Source organism: Rana temporaria, chromosome 3, assembly GCF_905171775.1.
Source record: "Rana temporaria chromosome 3, aRanTem1.1, whole genome shotgun sequence".
Taxonomy (NCBI): Eukaryota; Metazoa; Chordata; class Amphibia; order Anura; family Ranidae; genus Rana; species Rana temporaria.
The window spans coordinates 442,348,854-442,362,438 of record NC_053491.1 but is presented as its reverse complement, the minus strand read 5'-3'; the positions used below and the strand labels follow the sequence as shown (position 1 = coordinate 442,362,438).

At 46.7% G+C, this 13,585-nt stretch overlaps 1 protein-coding gene across 5 annotated transcripts in view; it reads left to right on the top strand.

The window, feature by feature from the left end:
• DOCK6 (dedicator of cytokinesis 6) overlaps positions 1-11,710 on the top strand; it is a 163,751-nt gene extending 152,041 nt beyond the window's left edge. For all 5 annotated transcript variants that reach the window (XM_040346475.1, XM_040346474.1, XM_040346472.1 and 2 more), the window contains 6 exons: positions 1,515-1,604; positions 5,909-6,145; positions 6,300-6,443; positions 8,716-8,822; positions 11,027-11,194; positions 11,319-11,710. In XM_040346475.1, the coding sequence (XP_040202409.1) occupies positions 1,515-1,604; positions 5,909-6,145; positions 6,300-6,443; positions 8,716-8,822; positions 11,027-11,194; positions 11,319-11,361 (789 nt within the window). In that variant the 3' untranslated portion in view covers positions 11,362-11,710. The remainder of the gene's footprint in view (positions 1-1,514; positions 1,605-5,908; positions 6,146-6,299; positions 6,444-8,715; positions 8,823-11,026; positions 11,195-11,318) is intronic.
• The last annotated feature ends 1,875 nt before the right edge of the window (positions 11,711-13,585 follow it).

Here is a 13,585-nt window from a genome sequence, read left to right as displayed (position 1 = left end):
ATATTTAAGTGGTAATGCACTAGGTCGGTGCGCCCTTCCTTCTTTTCTTTTTCTCTAGCTATATGAACACCATTTGTTCTGAGGAGGGCTGCAAGACTTTAGACTTTGCTTTGAGACTATACTACACCACCCGGGTTTGGCGAAACACCAGAGCGCAGGAGAATTTTGTTCAACCCGGCAGTGTGGCCTTTACGGCTTCACGCGCCGGGAACCATACTGCGCATGTGCGAGACTCCTCTCCGCTCTCCTACTGGCCCCGCAGCCAGGGAAGGAGTCCCAGCAATGACGCAAATACCCACGGCTGAGGCTCCCAGAAGTGGGGACAGGATACCCTTGAAAGGTGCCAAATGTGGCCCCCGGAGGGGGGGGGGGGGGAGTACTATGAGTACTAGTATGCGGTGCTAGCTCATTATGCCTTTTTTGCTTTACAAAAAAAGTTCAGCAGTTATACAACCGCTTTAAGGTTATAAGAAGTTTGCTCCTTTTTCTAATCATTAGTGGGTCAAATCGACGTTCATTTTTAAACGCAATTATGGGAAATTTTAAAGGATCAGGGTGACATTGTTTCCTCAAAGGAACTCATTTCTAACAGTGGTATGTGGTTTTTATTAAGTCCATTAATTCAAAAAGCAAATTAAATCTTATGAATGACAGCTAAACTGAGAATTTTCCTACAAATTTTCCTAAATACATCTATCCATGTATGGGCAGGCTGGTTGTACAGAAGTTGATCTACTGATTTGACTTATGTACAATCAACCTGAAGTGTTTTTCCTAAACGATCAGTGGCGCTGACTATAGCCGGCAGCACTGATCAGTGTGTTCAGAACACAATAGCGCAGCGGGAGTGGTACTTCCATCCAATGTTTGGATGGGAGAATCGGGTCATTTTTTTTTTAAACCCACTGGGTGAATGAAAAAAGAATGATTGTTGTTTGGCCAGATTAACACTTTTGTTCGAAATTCTATCGGTCTATGGCCAACTTTACATTTAAGGACATCTCTAACACTGGGGAGGCAGCCTAATGCCACATACACACGATCGTTCAAACCGATGAGAACGGTCTAATGGACCGTTTTCATCGTTTAACCGATGAAGCTGACTGATGGTCAGTCGCGCCTACACACCATCGGTTAAAAAAACGATTGTGTCAGAACGCGGTGACGTAAAACACAACGAAGTTCAATGCTTCCAAGCATGTGTCGACTTGATTCTGAGCATTCGTGGATTTTTAACCGATGGACGTGCCTACAAACGATCGGTTTTGTTCTATAGGTTAGGAATCCATCGGTTAAATTTAAAACAAGATTGCTTTTTTTTAACCTATGGATAAATAACCGATGGGGCCCACACACGGTCGGTTTGGTCCGATGAAAACGGTCCATCAGACCGTTCTCATCAGTTTGACCAATCGTGTGTACGCGGCATTAGGCAGCATTTTATCAGTCTTAATTAACCATCGGAAGACTGCAAACGTTGTTATGCTTGACATTGAGTCTGCCTTCATTAACAGGAGTTTTACATTGAGCAGTTTGGGGAAGATACGGTTCAGGTCGTAAAGGATTCAAACCACGTGGACAAGACCAAACTGGACCCAAACAAGGTGGGTGCATCTTGAGTGCATTTTCTAAACAGGCACTCTTGTAGTTTTTTTATTTTACATTGAGAATGTAAGACATGGAGTGTGTATTAAAGAGGACCTCTGTCTGTTGGCAACAAAGCAATATAATTCAGATCATGTGTGAAATCTGGGTCTAGTGATCGATGGGTGTTAATCCTTAACCACTTAAGCCCTGGACCAATATGCAGCTAAATGCCCAGAGGTGTTTTTACAATTTGGCACTGCGCTGCTTTTACTGGTTATTGCGCGGTCATGCAATGTTGTACCGAAACGAAATTTGCGTCCTTTTCTTCCCACAAATAGAGCTTTCTTTTGGTGGTATTTGATCACCTCTGCGGTTTTTTATTTTTTGTGCTATAAACAAAAATAGAGCGACAATTTAAAAAAAAATGCAATATTTTTTACTTTTTTCTATAATAAATATCCCCCAAAAACATATAAAAAACATTTTTTTTTCTCAGTTTAGGCCGATACGTATTCTTCTACATATTTTTGGTAAAAAAAAATCGCAATAAGCGTTTATCGGTTGGTTTGCGCAAAATTTATAGCGTTTACAAAATAGGGGATAGTTTTATTGCATTTTTATTAATTTTTTTTTTTTTTACTACTAATGGCGTTTGTTTCTTGTGCCACTCCTTTGTTGCCTTGGCGGTATATTTTGGATCATTGTCATGCTGAAAGACGCATCCACGACCTGTCTTTAGTGTTCTGGCTGAGGGAAGAAGGTTTTCATCCAAGATTTTACAATACATGGCCTCATCCATTGGCCCCTCAATGCAGCAAAGTCATACTGTACCTTTAACAGAGAAACTGCCCCAAAGCATAATGTTTCCACCTCCGTGCTTGACTATAGGAATGGTGTTCTTGGGCTCTGTAACGGTCACCACCGTTTACGATATTCCCATTCCATCAACCCAAGACAGCTTCCGACACTCCACAATCCAGCAGACACGATCCATCCCATTTCCCAGAATGAAGACGAGACAAGCTCCGTTCTCTGAGTCAAAATGTATAAACACTTTAATGGTTAGCTCTCAGGTTTATATACAGTTACAAGGCATGTTTCAGTAATCACAGAAACAATCAAACTCTCCACCCCAACATCGCTCCATGGGCTTCAATCACATTATTTTAGATAATTACATAGAGGAGTTAATTATCCCCCAGACGTTACGATTTAACATGACCTAATTACTACAGCTGAGAAGTCACATTCCTTTACTAAACATAATTGACATGCTAATTCCCTATCCCTGAAAGGAGACCCCTGACCTTTAGACTGCTAACTCACAACACATATCTATCATCAATAGCATCTTCACACAATGAAAGGTCTTGGGAGCAGATGTACTTAGTTAGCATCTCAACAGCCTAGGTTAAACATTGAAGTAGACACTCTTATTGACCGTTTGTTGTTGGTCAGCATGAAATCAAGATCCTGCAAAACATGAATTATCAGTAATGTCCCATCTCATGTAATTTATAATTCATATTTCTCAGTCACCCTATGCCCAAAAGGGGCACAGGATGACCCTTCACCCAAGAGTTATTAGTGACGCTGGCACAGGAGTACCCCTCATCCTTCAAAAGTCTCTGGGTGTCATGGGTCATTCTGTTACAGGCTCATAGTCAGCAATTTTCTTCATCCAAACACGGCGAGTCTCCCTCCTCAAGAAGGCACACATATATAGTCATGCCAATGAACCTCTAAATGATTTTAGAGAAGAATTGGGAGAAAGTGCTGTGGTCATATGAGACCAAAATTGAGCTCTTTGGCATTAACTCGACTTGCTACAGACCGACTTTGCTGCATTGAGGGGCCAGTGTATTGGTCCATGTATTGTAAAATCTTGGATGAGAACCTTCTTCCCTCAGCCAGAATACTGAAGATGGGTTGTTTATGGGTCTTCCAGCATAATGACCTAAAACATACCGCCTAGGCAAAAAAGGAGTGGCTCAAGGCCTTAGTCCTATAGAAAATGTATAGCGGGAACTGAAACTTTGAGTTGCCAAGAGACGGCCAAAGAAACCTTGAGGATTTAAAAAAGATCTGTAAATAAGTGGACCAAAATCCCTCCTGAGATGTGTGCAAACCTGGTTACCAACTACAAGAAACATCTGACCTCTGTGCTTGCCAACAAAGGTTTCTCCACCAAGTCATGTTTTTCTTGAGGATCAAATACTTATTTTATTCACTGAACTGCAACTTACCCACTTATGGACCAGCTGCCGTCGTTCTACGCCGGTAGTTTGACTCTAAATACCGTTATTAATGCAGCAGATAGCTGCCATAGCCCCAGTATTTTTAAAACCAGCGGACGGTCCTTTTTCAGATAAGTGTTTTTTTGCGGCGGATTTGCTGCGACATCACTTTTATCGGCGGCGGGAGAGGTGCCCCCCTCCTGCTGTTTTCCTGTCATCTCTGCTGCTTACCGGAGCCTCTGAGGCTGGAAGTCCAGTGAGGGAACGATGGCCTCCACTCAGCTTTAAACCATTGGATGACGGAAGCGACGTCAAACGTCACTTCCGCCCAATGGTCTTAAAGGGGGAAAAAATATTGAAAAGATAAATATTTTTTTAATTTTGTTTTTTATTGCATTTTGACCCCAGATCTCACATTACAGAGGTCCTATCATGCTTTTTTTACTATTACAAGGGATGTTTAAATTTTTATTTATTTTTTATCTGATTTATTTGACTTTTTATATTTTTACACTGTCCATTTAAAAAAAAAATTTGGGTCACTTTTATTAATATTACATCCCTTGTAATATTATTAAAAGTGACCCAATTTTTTTTTTTTAAATGGACAGTGTAAAAATATAAAAAGTCAAATAAATCAGATAAAAAATAAATAAAAATTTAAAGCGCCCCATCCCGCCGAGCTTGTGCGCAGAAGCAACCGCATACGTAAGTCGCGCCCGCATAGGTAAACGGTGTTCAAACCACACATGTGAGGTTTCTCCGCGATAGAGCGAGACCAACAATTTTAGTACGAGACCGCCTTTGTAACTTAAAACTGGTACCCTGTAGGATTTTTTAAATGTCGCCATTGGAGATTTTTAAGTGCCAAAGTTTGTCGCCATTCCACGAGCAAACGCAATTTTAAGGTGTGACATGTTGGATATCAATTTACTCGGGGTAACATCATCTTTCACATTATAAAAACAATTGGGCTAATTTTACTGTTGTCTTATTTTTTTAATAAAAAAAAATGTATTTTGTTCCAAAAAATTGTGCAAATACAGTGTGACATAAAGTATTGCAACGACCGCCATTTTGTTCTCTAGTGTGTCTTAAAAAAAATGTATATATAATGTTTGAGGGTTCTAAGTAATTTTCTAGCAAAATAAATAAATAAAAATATTTTAACTTGTAAACAACAAGTGTAAAACATAGGCTTGGTCCTTAAAGGGGTGTTCCAGTAATTTTAAATGTTTATTAAAAGTCAGCAGCTACAAAAAGTGTAGCTGCTGGCTTTTAATAAACATGCACTCACCTGCTCCACGTTCCAGCAACGCGCCGGCCGGGGCTCCGCTCCTCTCCAACCCTCTCCGTCCGGCGTCTTCATTCTAAGTGTGGGCACCCGGCCGTGACAGCTTTCGGCTTCACGGCCGGGCACCCACTGCGCATGCGCGAGCGGCGCTGCGCCATCTGATTGGACAGGCGATCGCCTGGGACCTGTCACGTGTCCCAGGCGATCGCCTACAGGGAGGGGCTGCCAAAAGGCGATATGACGTATCGCCTTAGAAGCCCCTCGGCGGAAGGAGGAAGTGGGACAGGAAGTCCCACTCCTCCTGAAGCCCCCACTCCCCCCCCTCTGCTCAGCTCCGGCTCCACCCCACCTCAGGCCAAACGCGGTACTGCACACCACTTTGGCTTGAATCCTGCTCGTTTTGCGAGTCAGGATTTTTAAAAATACAGTTCTCATATTGCGAAACACTCGTTGACCGCGTTACTCACAACCCGAGGTTCCACTGTACTAGCAAGGAGCTACAGGCTACCATTGCTTTTCTTCCTAGAACTCTGCTAGTTCCAGAGGAGGAACATTACTGTGCATCTTACAGTAGAGGTGGAACAAATACTGATGGAACATATCAGGTAGTGAGAGTCTCCTGTGCTGGCTAGGAGGCTCAGCCTTGACAGATCAAAGCCATTCTTTTTCATATGTAGGTGCTAACAGGTACAGTCAGCAAAGAGAGATCTTTTCAACAATTTCACTTTTTTAATAAACTCACTAAAGTTCCCATTAGTTACTCACTCTCCCTTTCACCCATTTCTCCTAGGCCTTCATCCAGATCACCTACGTGGAGCCATATTTTGACACTTATGAGCTGAAGGATCGTGTCACCTACTTTGATAAAAATTACAACCTTAGGACATTCCTGTTCTGTACTCCGTTCACCCTGGATGGCCGGGCACATGGTGATCTCCATGAACAGTACAAGCGCAAGACCGTGCTCACAACATCACATGCTTTTCCATACATCAAGACCCGGGTGAATGTGGTGCATCGAGATGAGGTGAATAGGGTAGAGGGGCACATCTGGGCAGGGAAAAGAAGATCCTGTAACCAGCTAGAAAAGACTAAGCATCTCTATACAGATTGTTTTAATGCCGTGTTTTTGGAGGTATGTTTGAAAAGGCTGAACTTTTTATGGTCTTTGTCTCTGCCAGGTGGTATTAATACCAGTTGAGGTTGCCATTGAAGACATGCAGAAGAAAACACAGGAGCTGGCATTTGCTACCCATCAGGAACCAGCGGATGCCAAGATGCTGCAGATGGTGCTCCAGGGTTGTGTGGGGACGACAGTTAACCAGGTAATTAGAGTGGAAAGTTACAGGACAGAGCTGAGCAAACTATAGATTACAGGTGTCAAACACAAGGCCCAAGGGCCGAATCTGGCCCTCACACCTCTCCTGCAGCTGCAGGAGAGCTCCAGCCCTCCTCTGGTCCTCCTCCAGACCCTTACTTTCTGCTTTCAAGCAATGCATCCAGCTTCTGCCCAGCAGCAGCATAAGTAAAGGGGGTGCACTGTGATATGTGGAAAAAAGAAATGTTCCTGGACTGCCGCACTCTGATAGGCGATTTATTGAAACAAAATGAACAAAGGATAAAATCCAAAGCTGTATAACATCCAAAAATTCATGCAACACTGCAATCAATGGTAGAAAGTGGACATAGGGGACAAAAAAGCTAACATGTTTCACATCATGGATAGATGCTTAGTCATAGACAGCCTAGGTCGCAGGGCTTGGAGCAGTACTCTTTCCATTGGGTGCGCTGTGATGTAAGGGAGAGTGGGGGACTCAACTGCTGACGGTGGGCTGGCTCTTGACATCTAATGTAAGGGGAGGGGATGCGCTGGACATCTAATCTTACAGATACAACCGGCCCTTTTGAGGACAATCATAATGCTGATGCGGCCCACCATGAAATTGAGTTTGACACCCCTGCTATGGATGGATAAGAATGCAGCAGTTGAAGGGTGACCCTACCATACTAAAGACCAAGTATTTGCATGTATTTGGTCATTAGCCTAGGCTTATGACATCATGCACACCTCTTCCCCCCTCCCTGCAATCTTCTGGAACACGTCACAGGTCCCAGAAGATTGCCCGGCCAATCGCAGCGTGGCTTGCGCATGAGCAATGCGTGCCCGGCTATTAATCCAAAGCCGAGCACCCACAGTCAGAATGCTGGAGCTGTGGAGAGGAGGGGGGCTTCATTCGAAGCCACGCCCGCATCGCTAGACCGTGGGACAGGTGAGTGTCTGATTATTAAACGTCATCGATTTTTATCGTGACTGCGACTTTATGGCGGACACATTGGCACTTTTGACACCATTTTGGGACCATTGTAATTTTTACAGCGATCAGTGCTATAAAAATGCCCGGATTACTGTAAGATCCCTTTTACACTGGGGCGTTTTTCAGGCGCTTTAGCGCAAAAAAAAAGCACCTGAAAATCTGCAATCCCAATGTGAAAGCCTGAGTGCTTTCACACTAAGGCACCTGAAAAACTCCCCAGTGTGAAAGGGGTCTTAGCGTTAAAAAAAAGCGCCTGAAAGAAGCTGCATCTGCAATCCCAATGTGAAAGCCAGAGTGCTTTCACACTGAGGCGCTGCGCTGGCAGGGCGTCAAAAAAAAAGTCCTGCAAGCAGCTTCTTTGCAGCGCTTTAGGAGCATTGAATACACCGCTCCTAAAGCCCCCTTCCCATTGAGGAAGCTTTTTTTTTAACGCCAAAGCGCCTGAAAAACACCCCAGTGTGAAAGGGGTCTTAGCGGCGCTTTACCAGCGTTTTTCGGGCACTGGCAGTGTGAAAGGGCTCTAAAAGCACTCAGGCTTTCACATTGGGATTGCAGATGAGGCTTCTTTCAGGCACTTTACAGGCTTTTTTTTAAACGCCAACGCGCCGGAAAAACGCCCCAGTGTGAAAGGGGTCTAAAAATTACACTGGCAGTGAAGGGGTTAACCTGTAGGGGGCACTGAAGGGTTAAGTGTAACCTAGGGAGTGCTTCTAACTGTTAGGGGTCGTGGCTTGCCGTGACACGTCACTGATCGCTGTTCCCGATGACAGGACACTAGGCAGAATGGGGAGATGCATGTTTACACTTGCCTCTCCCTGTTCTGCAGCTCTGTGACCCTTTTGCGGGACACCGGCAGACAACGGGTCCCGCGGGCATGGTTACGGAGCTCACGACAGGGTCCCACGCGCGCAACCAGCAAATTAAAGGGGACATATATACGCTCATTTGCCCAGCCGTGCCATTCTGTCGACGTAAAAGTGCGTGCAGCGGTCAGCAAGTGGTTAATAAAAGTCAGCAGCTACACTTTTTGTAGCTGCTGACTTTTATATGGGTGGAACTCCGCTTTAAAGTTGGTGCAGCCAGACTCAGTAGAGGGAGATTTCTGCAGCATATTTGGCAAGTACAGAATCACAGTATATAGAAAATAATATGCAACGTGGTTGGAGGGAAGCTTCAGAATGGCAAAGATGTTTATATTAGAAATGATGTGAGCAGACTGCAGTTCCTCTGTAAGTAACGGAGTGAAATTTTTGGATTTTGTGAATAACGTGTTTTATGTTAGGGCCCTCTGGAGGTGGCCCAAGTGTTTCTGGCGGAGATTCCTGAAGACCCCCGTCTGTACAGACTACACAACAAACTGAGACTCTGCTTCAGAGACTTCACCAAGAGGTGGGTACAACTTGGGCACAGTGTGTGTGGGGTACTGAGATGAGAAGGGGCACAGGAAGGTTGTGGTGGTGTGAAGAGCAGAGCACATGGACGGCGAGATGATTTTGAAATAGAGAGAGGAGAGGAGCACAAGGACAGGATGGGGATAGAGGGAGAGGACTGTGAAGCGGGGGGGCTCAAAGACTAGAAAACTGAATGGGCAAAGATTCCCATGATAGGACACCACCCCACCCACTTTTTCTGCGCCATTCATCTGTCAGAGATATACCCCGTACTTCCAAGTATGTGTCCTTCTGCCCTTCCTGCCGAGTGCTGGGCCTGGACACTGTCATGTGGGAGAGGAGACAGGTCATTAATCCTTTATAAGCCTAGACCACCATGGAGTTTACTGCAGGAGAACCTTTGCTCCAGCCCCAGTCCAGCTCACGCTCCAATCAGTTGGTTCACTGCAACAGTCCTCTCTCCAGATTGGATCCAAACTAAACTGGCATGTGAGCAGGTGGGGGGGGGCGCCCTATCAATAGAACCAGTGTCCACTCTGGATTCTTTGATCCCATTTATTTCCACTCTTCTGTTCCTGTACTCTTCTTGGTATCGCCTACTTGAGCTCCTTACTTCCCAATGTCCTCCCTCTGTACTGTTCCCCTCTCTCTATCCCCATCTTTTTTTTACCGTTGTCTGCGCTCTACTCTTTACACTATCCTGTGCCTTTCCCAATATTTTCCCATTGAGAGGAATAGAGAAAAATAACACAAGGAGTTGGGCGTGCAAGCAGAAAATAGTGATCAGAGAGCAGCACAAAGAGGGGATAGTGAGAGGAAAAGAGGACAATATAGTGAACCGCAAGGGCACAAGCAACAGATGAGGGAACAGAGGGGCGCACAAGCAACAGATGGGGGGGAACAGAGGAGCGCACAAGCAACAGATGGGGGGAACAGAGGGACACCCAAGCAACAGATGGGGGGAACAGAGGGACACCCAAGCAACAGATGGGGGGAACAGAGGGGCGCACAAGCAGCAGATGGGGGGGAACAGAGGGGCGCACAAGCAACAGATGGGGGGAACAGAGGGGCGCACAAGCAACAGATGGGGGGAACAGAGGGACACACAAGCAACAGATGGGGGGAACAGAGGGGCGCACAAGCAACAGATGGGGGGAACAGAGGGGCGCACAAGCAACAGATGGGGGGAACAGAGGGGCACACAAGCAACAGATGGGGGAACAGAGGAGCGCACAAGCAACAGAGGGGCACACAAGCTGTAAATGGTCCACAGAAGGGCGCACAAGCAGCAGATGGAACAGAGGTGCGCAGGAGATGGGGAAGAGAGGGGCACAGGAGATGGGGAACAGAGGGGCGCACGTGCAGGAGATGGTGAACAGGGGGGGGCGCACGTGCAGGAGATGGTGAACAGGGGGGCGCACAAGCAGGAGATGAGGAACAGAGGGGCGCACAAGCAGGAGAAGGGGAACAGGGGGCACACAAGCAGGAGATGGTAAACAGGGGGGCGCACAAGCAGGAGATGAGGAACAGAGGGGCGCACAAGCAGGGAAAGGGGAACAGGGGGCGCACAAGCAGGAGATGGTGAACAGGGGACAGAGGGGCGCACAAGCAGGAGATGGGGAACAGAGGGGCGCACAAGCAGGAGATGAGGAACAGAGGGGCGCACAAGCAGGAGATGAGGAACAGAGGGGCGCACAAGCAGGAGATGAGTAACAGAGGGGCGCACAAGCAGGAGATGAGAAACAGAGGGGCGCACAAGCAGGAGATGAGGAACAGAGGGGCGCACAAGCAGGAGATGAGGAACAGAGGGGCGCACAAGCAGGAGATGAGGAACAGAGGGGCGCACAAGCAGGAGATGAGGAACAGAGGGGCGCACAAGCAGGAGATGAGGAACAGAGGGGCGCACAAGCAGGAGATGGTGAATAGAGGGGCGCACAAGCAGGAGATGAGGAACAGAGGGGCGCACAAGCAGGAGATGGTGAATAGAGGGGCGCACAAGCAGGAGATGAGGAACAGAGGGGCGCACAAGCAGGAGATGAGGAACAGAGGGGCGCACAAGCAGGAGATGAGGAACAAAGGGGCGCACAAGCAGCGGATGGGGAAACAGAGGGGCGCACAAGCAGGGGATGGGAAACAGAGGGGCGAGAATAGAAATAGAGCGAGAATAGAAATAGTGTAGTAAATCTCCCCTTCTTTATTTAGGTGTGAAGATGCTTTGCGGAAAAACAAAACTCTGATTGGTCCAGACCAGAGGGAGTATCACCGTGAGCTGGAGAGAAATTACCATCGTCTCAAAGAAGCTCTCGGCCCTTTAACATCCCGTCGGATCCCACAGCTGTACACAGATCTTCTCCCGCACACCAGCGCAAGGTATACACAAGTCAATGTACTTTACACTAACAGAACGATAATTCAGACCCCCATTCACATTCCCAAACATACATACACAAAATCATCTATGGTGTGAAGCATTTCTATTCATCTCTTCTTTCAGGGACTCCTTGACCCGAACAAGCCTCCGGAAAATTGAAGCTTGAGTGCCTCGATGTCACGAATCCACCACCTTCCAGACACACCACTAGGGGGCACCAACATTGTCTCACTGCCTTGTACAGCTCAGTGTTCCAGTGATTCCAGGCCACTATTTTGTAAATTTGAAATGTTTATATTTCTGCTGTCACCTGTACATCTTTCTGTGGAGCCAAAGAGGAAAGGGTCAGGGATGGGGAAAAAAAGGGAAAAACAAGAGTAATATCAATGGAGAACGTGGGATGATCTACGTGGACCCCACTAGGACTAGGAAGGGGGAGTCTCTACCACGTCTCTAGAAAGTCTCCCCTGTGTTGGTGGATTGTCATTCCAAAAACTTTTTTTTTTTTTTTTTTTTAAATCTAATGTGATTGGCCAATCGTAAAAGAAGGGAGGAATCGACGCGGACACATCCAATAAAGTTAAGTTGAGCTCACAGTGGTGCTTGACTAACAGTCCATAGAAAAGATGCAGTTGCCCATCACAAGCAGATGTGATTACTCCCATACTGTACTGGAATCTTAACGTGGTTGTAAATCCTTTCCTATACCCAGTAAAGTGACTGGCCTTAGCTGATACACAGAGATAAAAAAAACTTGTGCCTTTTTATCTGCAGCCCACTATCCTCTACATCTGTTCAAAGTCCAGAATATACACAGCATTTCTGATCATCAGAAGGCAGGGGGTGGGGATCCGACTTTGCACACTGCACAAAATAAGAGCTGAGTGTAATCTGAGACTTGAGTGGAGGTAATGGACCCCCTCTACATGGTCTTCTAGGGAAATATGCACAGCTGAGGCGTGGGTTGTCTCCTAGGATTGCCTGGTGGCGACATAAACTGTCAGAAGTGACTCATGCAGATAGCAGAGGAATGAGACATACATCACACTTGGTGCTTTGGATAGAGGCAAGTACACTCTATAGAACAAGGGGTCTCAAACTGTTGCAAAACTACAAGTCCCATCATGCCTCTGCCTCTGGGAGTCATGCTTGTAACTGTCAGCCTTGCAATGCCTCATGGGACTTGTAGTTTCGCAACAGCTGGAGGGCAGCCAGTTTGAGACCCCTGCTATAGAAAGATGTGCTTGAGCCCTGGTTCACACTGGGTACGATTTGAAACGATTTAAGATGCGATTTGACATGTCAAATCGCATCTCAAATCGGCGGCAATTGTCGGCAATGGCACTGTCCCAATCAGTGCGACGCCGCATCTGCGATTTCAAAAAGTAGTTCCTGTACTACTTTTTGCGATTTCGGGCCGCGATTTACATTAAATTGCGGCCGAAATCGCGGCAAAATTGCAGCCGCGAAATCGCGGTAAAATCGCGCATTTTACCGTGATTTTGAATTCGCAGCAGTGTGAACCTAGGCTGATTCATTTTTAATTTCACAGGTTTACAACCACTTTAAATGGGAGTTTGTGATTGGACGCACCAAAGATTGTTCTATCCTTTTTTTTTTTATTAGAACAGGCACCTGTAAGACCAAAGGATCCCAGATTCAGTTTAAATGAATTGGGAAGCTGAGTCTCTTGTGCAGCTCGGCATGCACAGGAATACTGAGCAGGGACTGGCAGTGCCGTAATGAAGCCCTCATTGGGAGTCGCCCATTTGATGCCAAGTGTCTTGGGTTTCTTCACATTCTGTGCCGCCATATTTAAAGTGGAGAGATCAGCTGCATATACTAGAGGCAGCCATAGTAAACTGACAGGCCACATCCTTCTAAATATTGCTTCTGCCTTGAAAACTGCTGTACTACGTGTCTAGAAGACATCGGTGTGATAAAGTGTCCCATCGTCCATAGAGAGTAGGTGCCGCCATTCTGCGGGATCCGCCATTATTCAGTTCATGAACCCTCTGGCTACTGGTAAGGTTACTGGGATACTTGCTCCCCCCAGACTGGTAAGGTTACTCGGACACTTGCCCCCCCCCCCAGACTGGTAAGGTTACTAGGACACTTGCTCCCCCCCCCCCCCCAGACTGGTAAGGTTACTGGGACACTTGCCCCCCCCGGACTGGTAGGGTTACTGGGACACTTGCCCCCCCAGACTGGTAGGGTTACTGGGACACTTGCCCCCCCAGACTGGTAAGGTTACTGGGACACTTGCCCCCCCCCCCAGACTGGTAAGGTTACTGGGACACTTGCCCCCCCCCCCCCCCCAGACTGGTAAGGTTACTGGGATACTTGCCCCCCCCCCCAGACTGATAAGGTTACTGGGACACTTGCCCCCC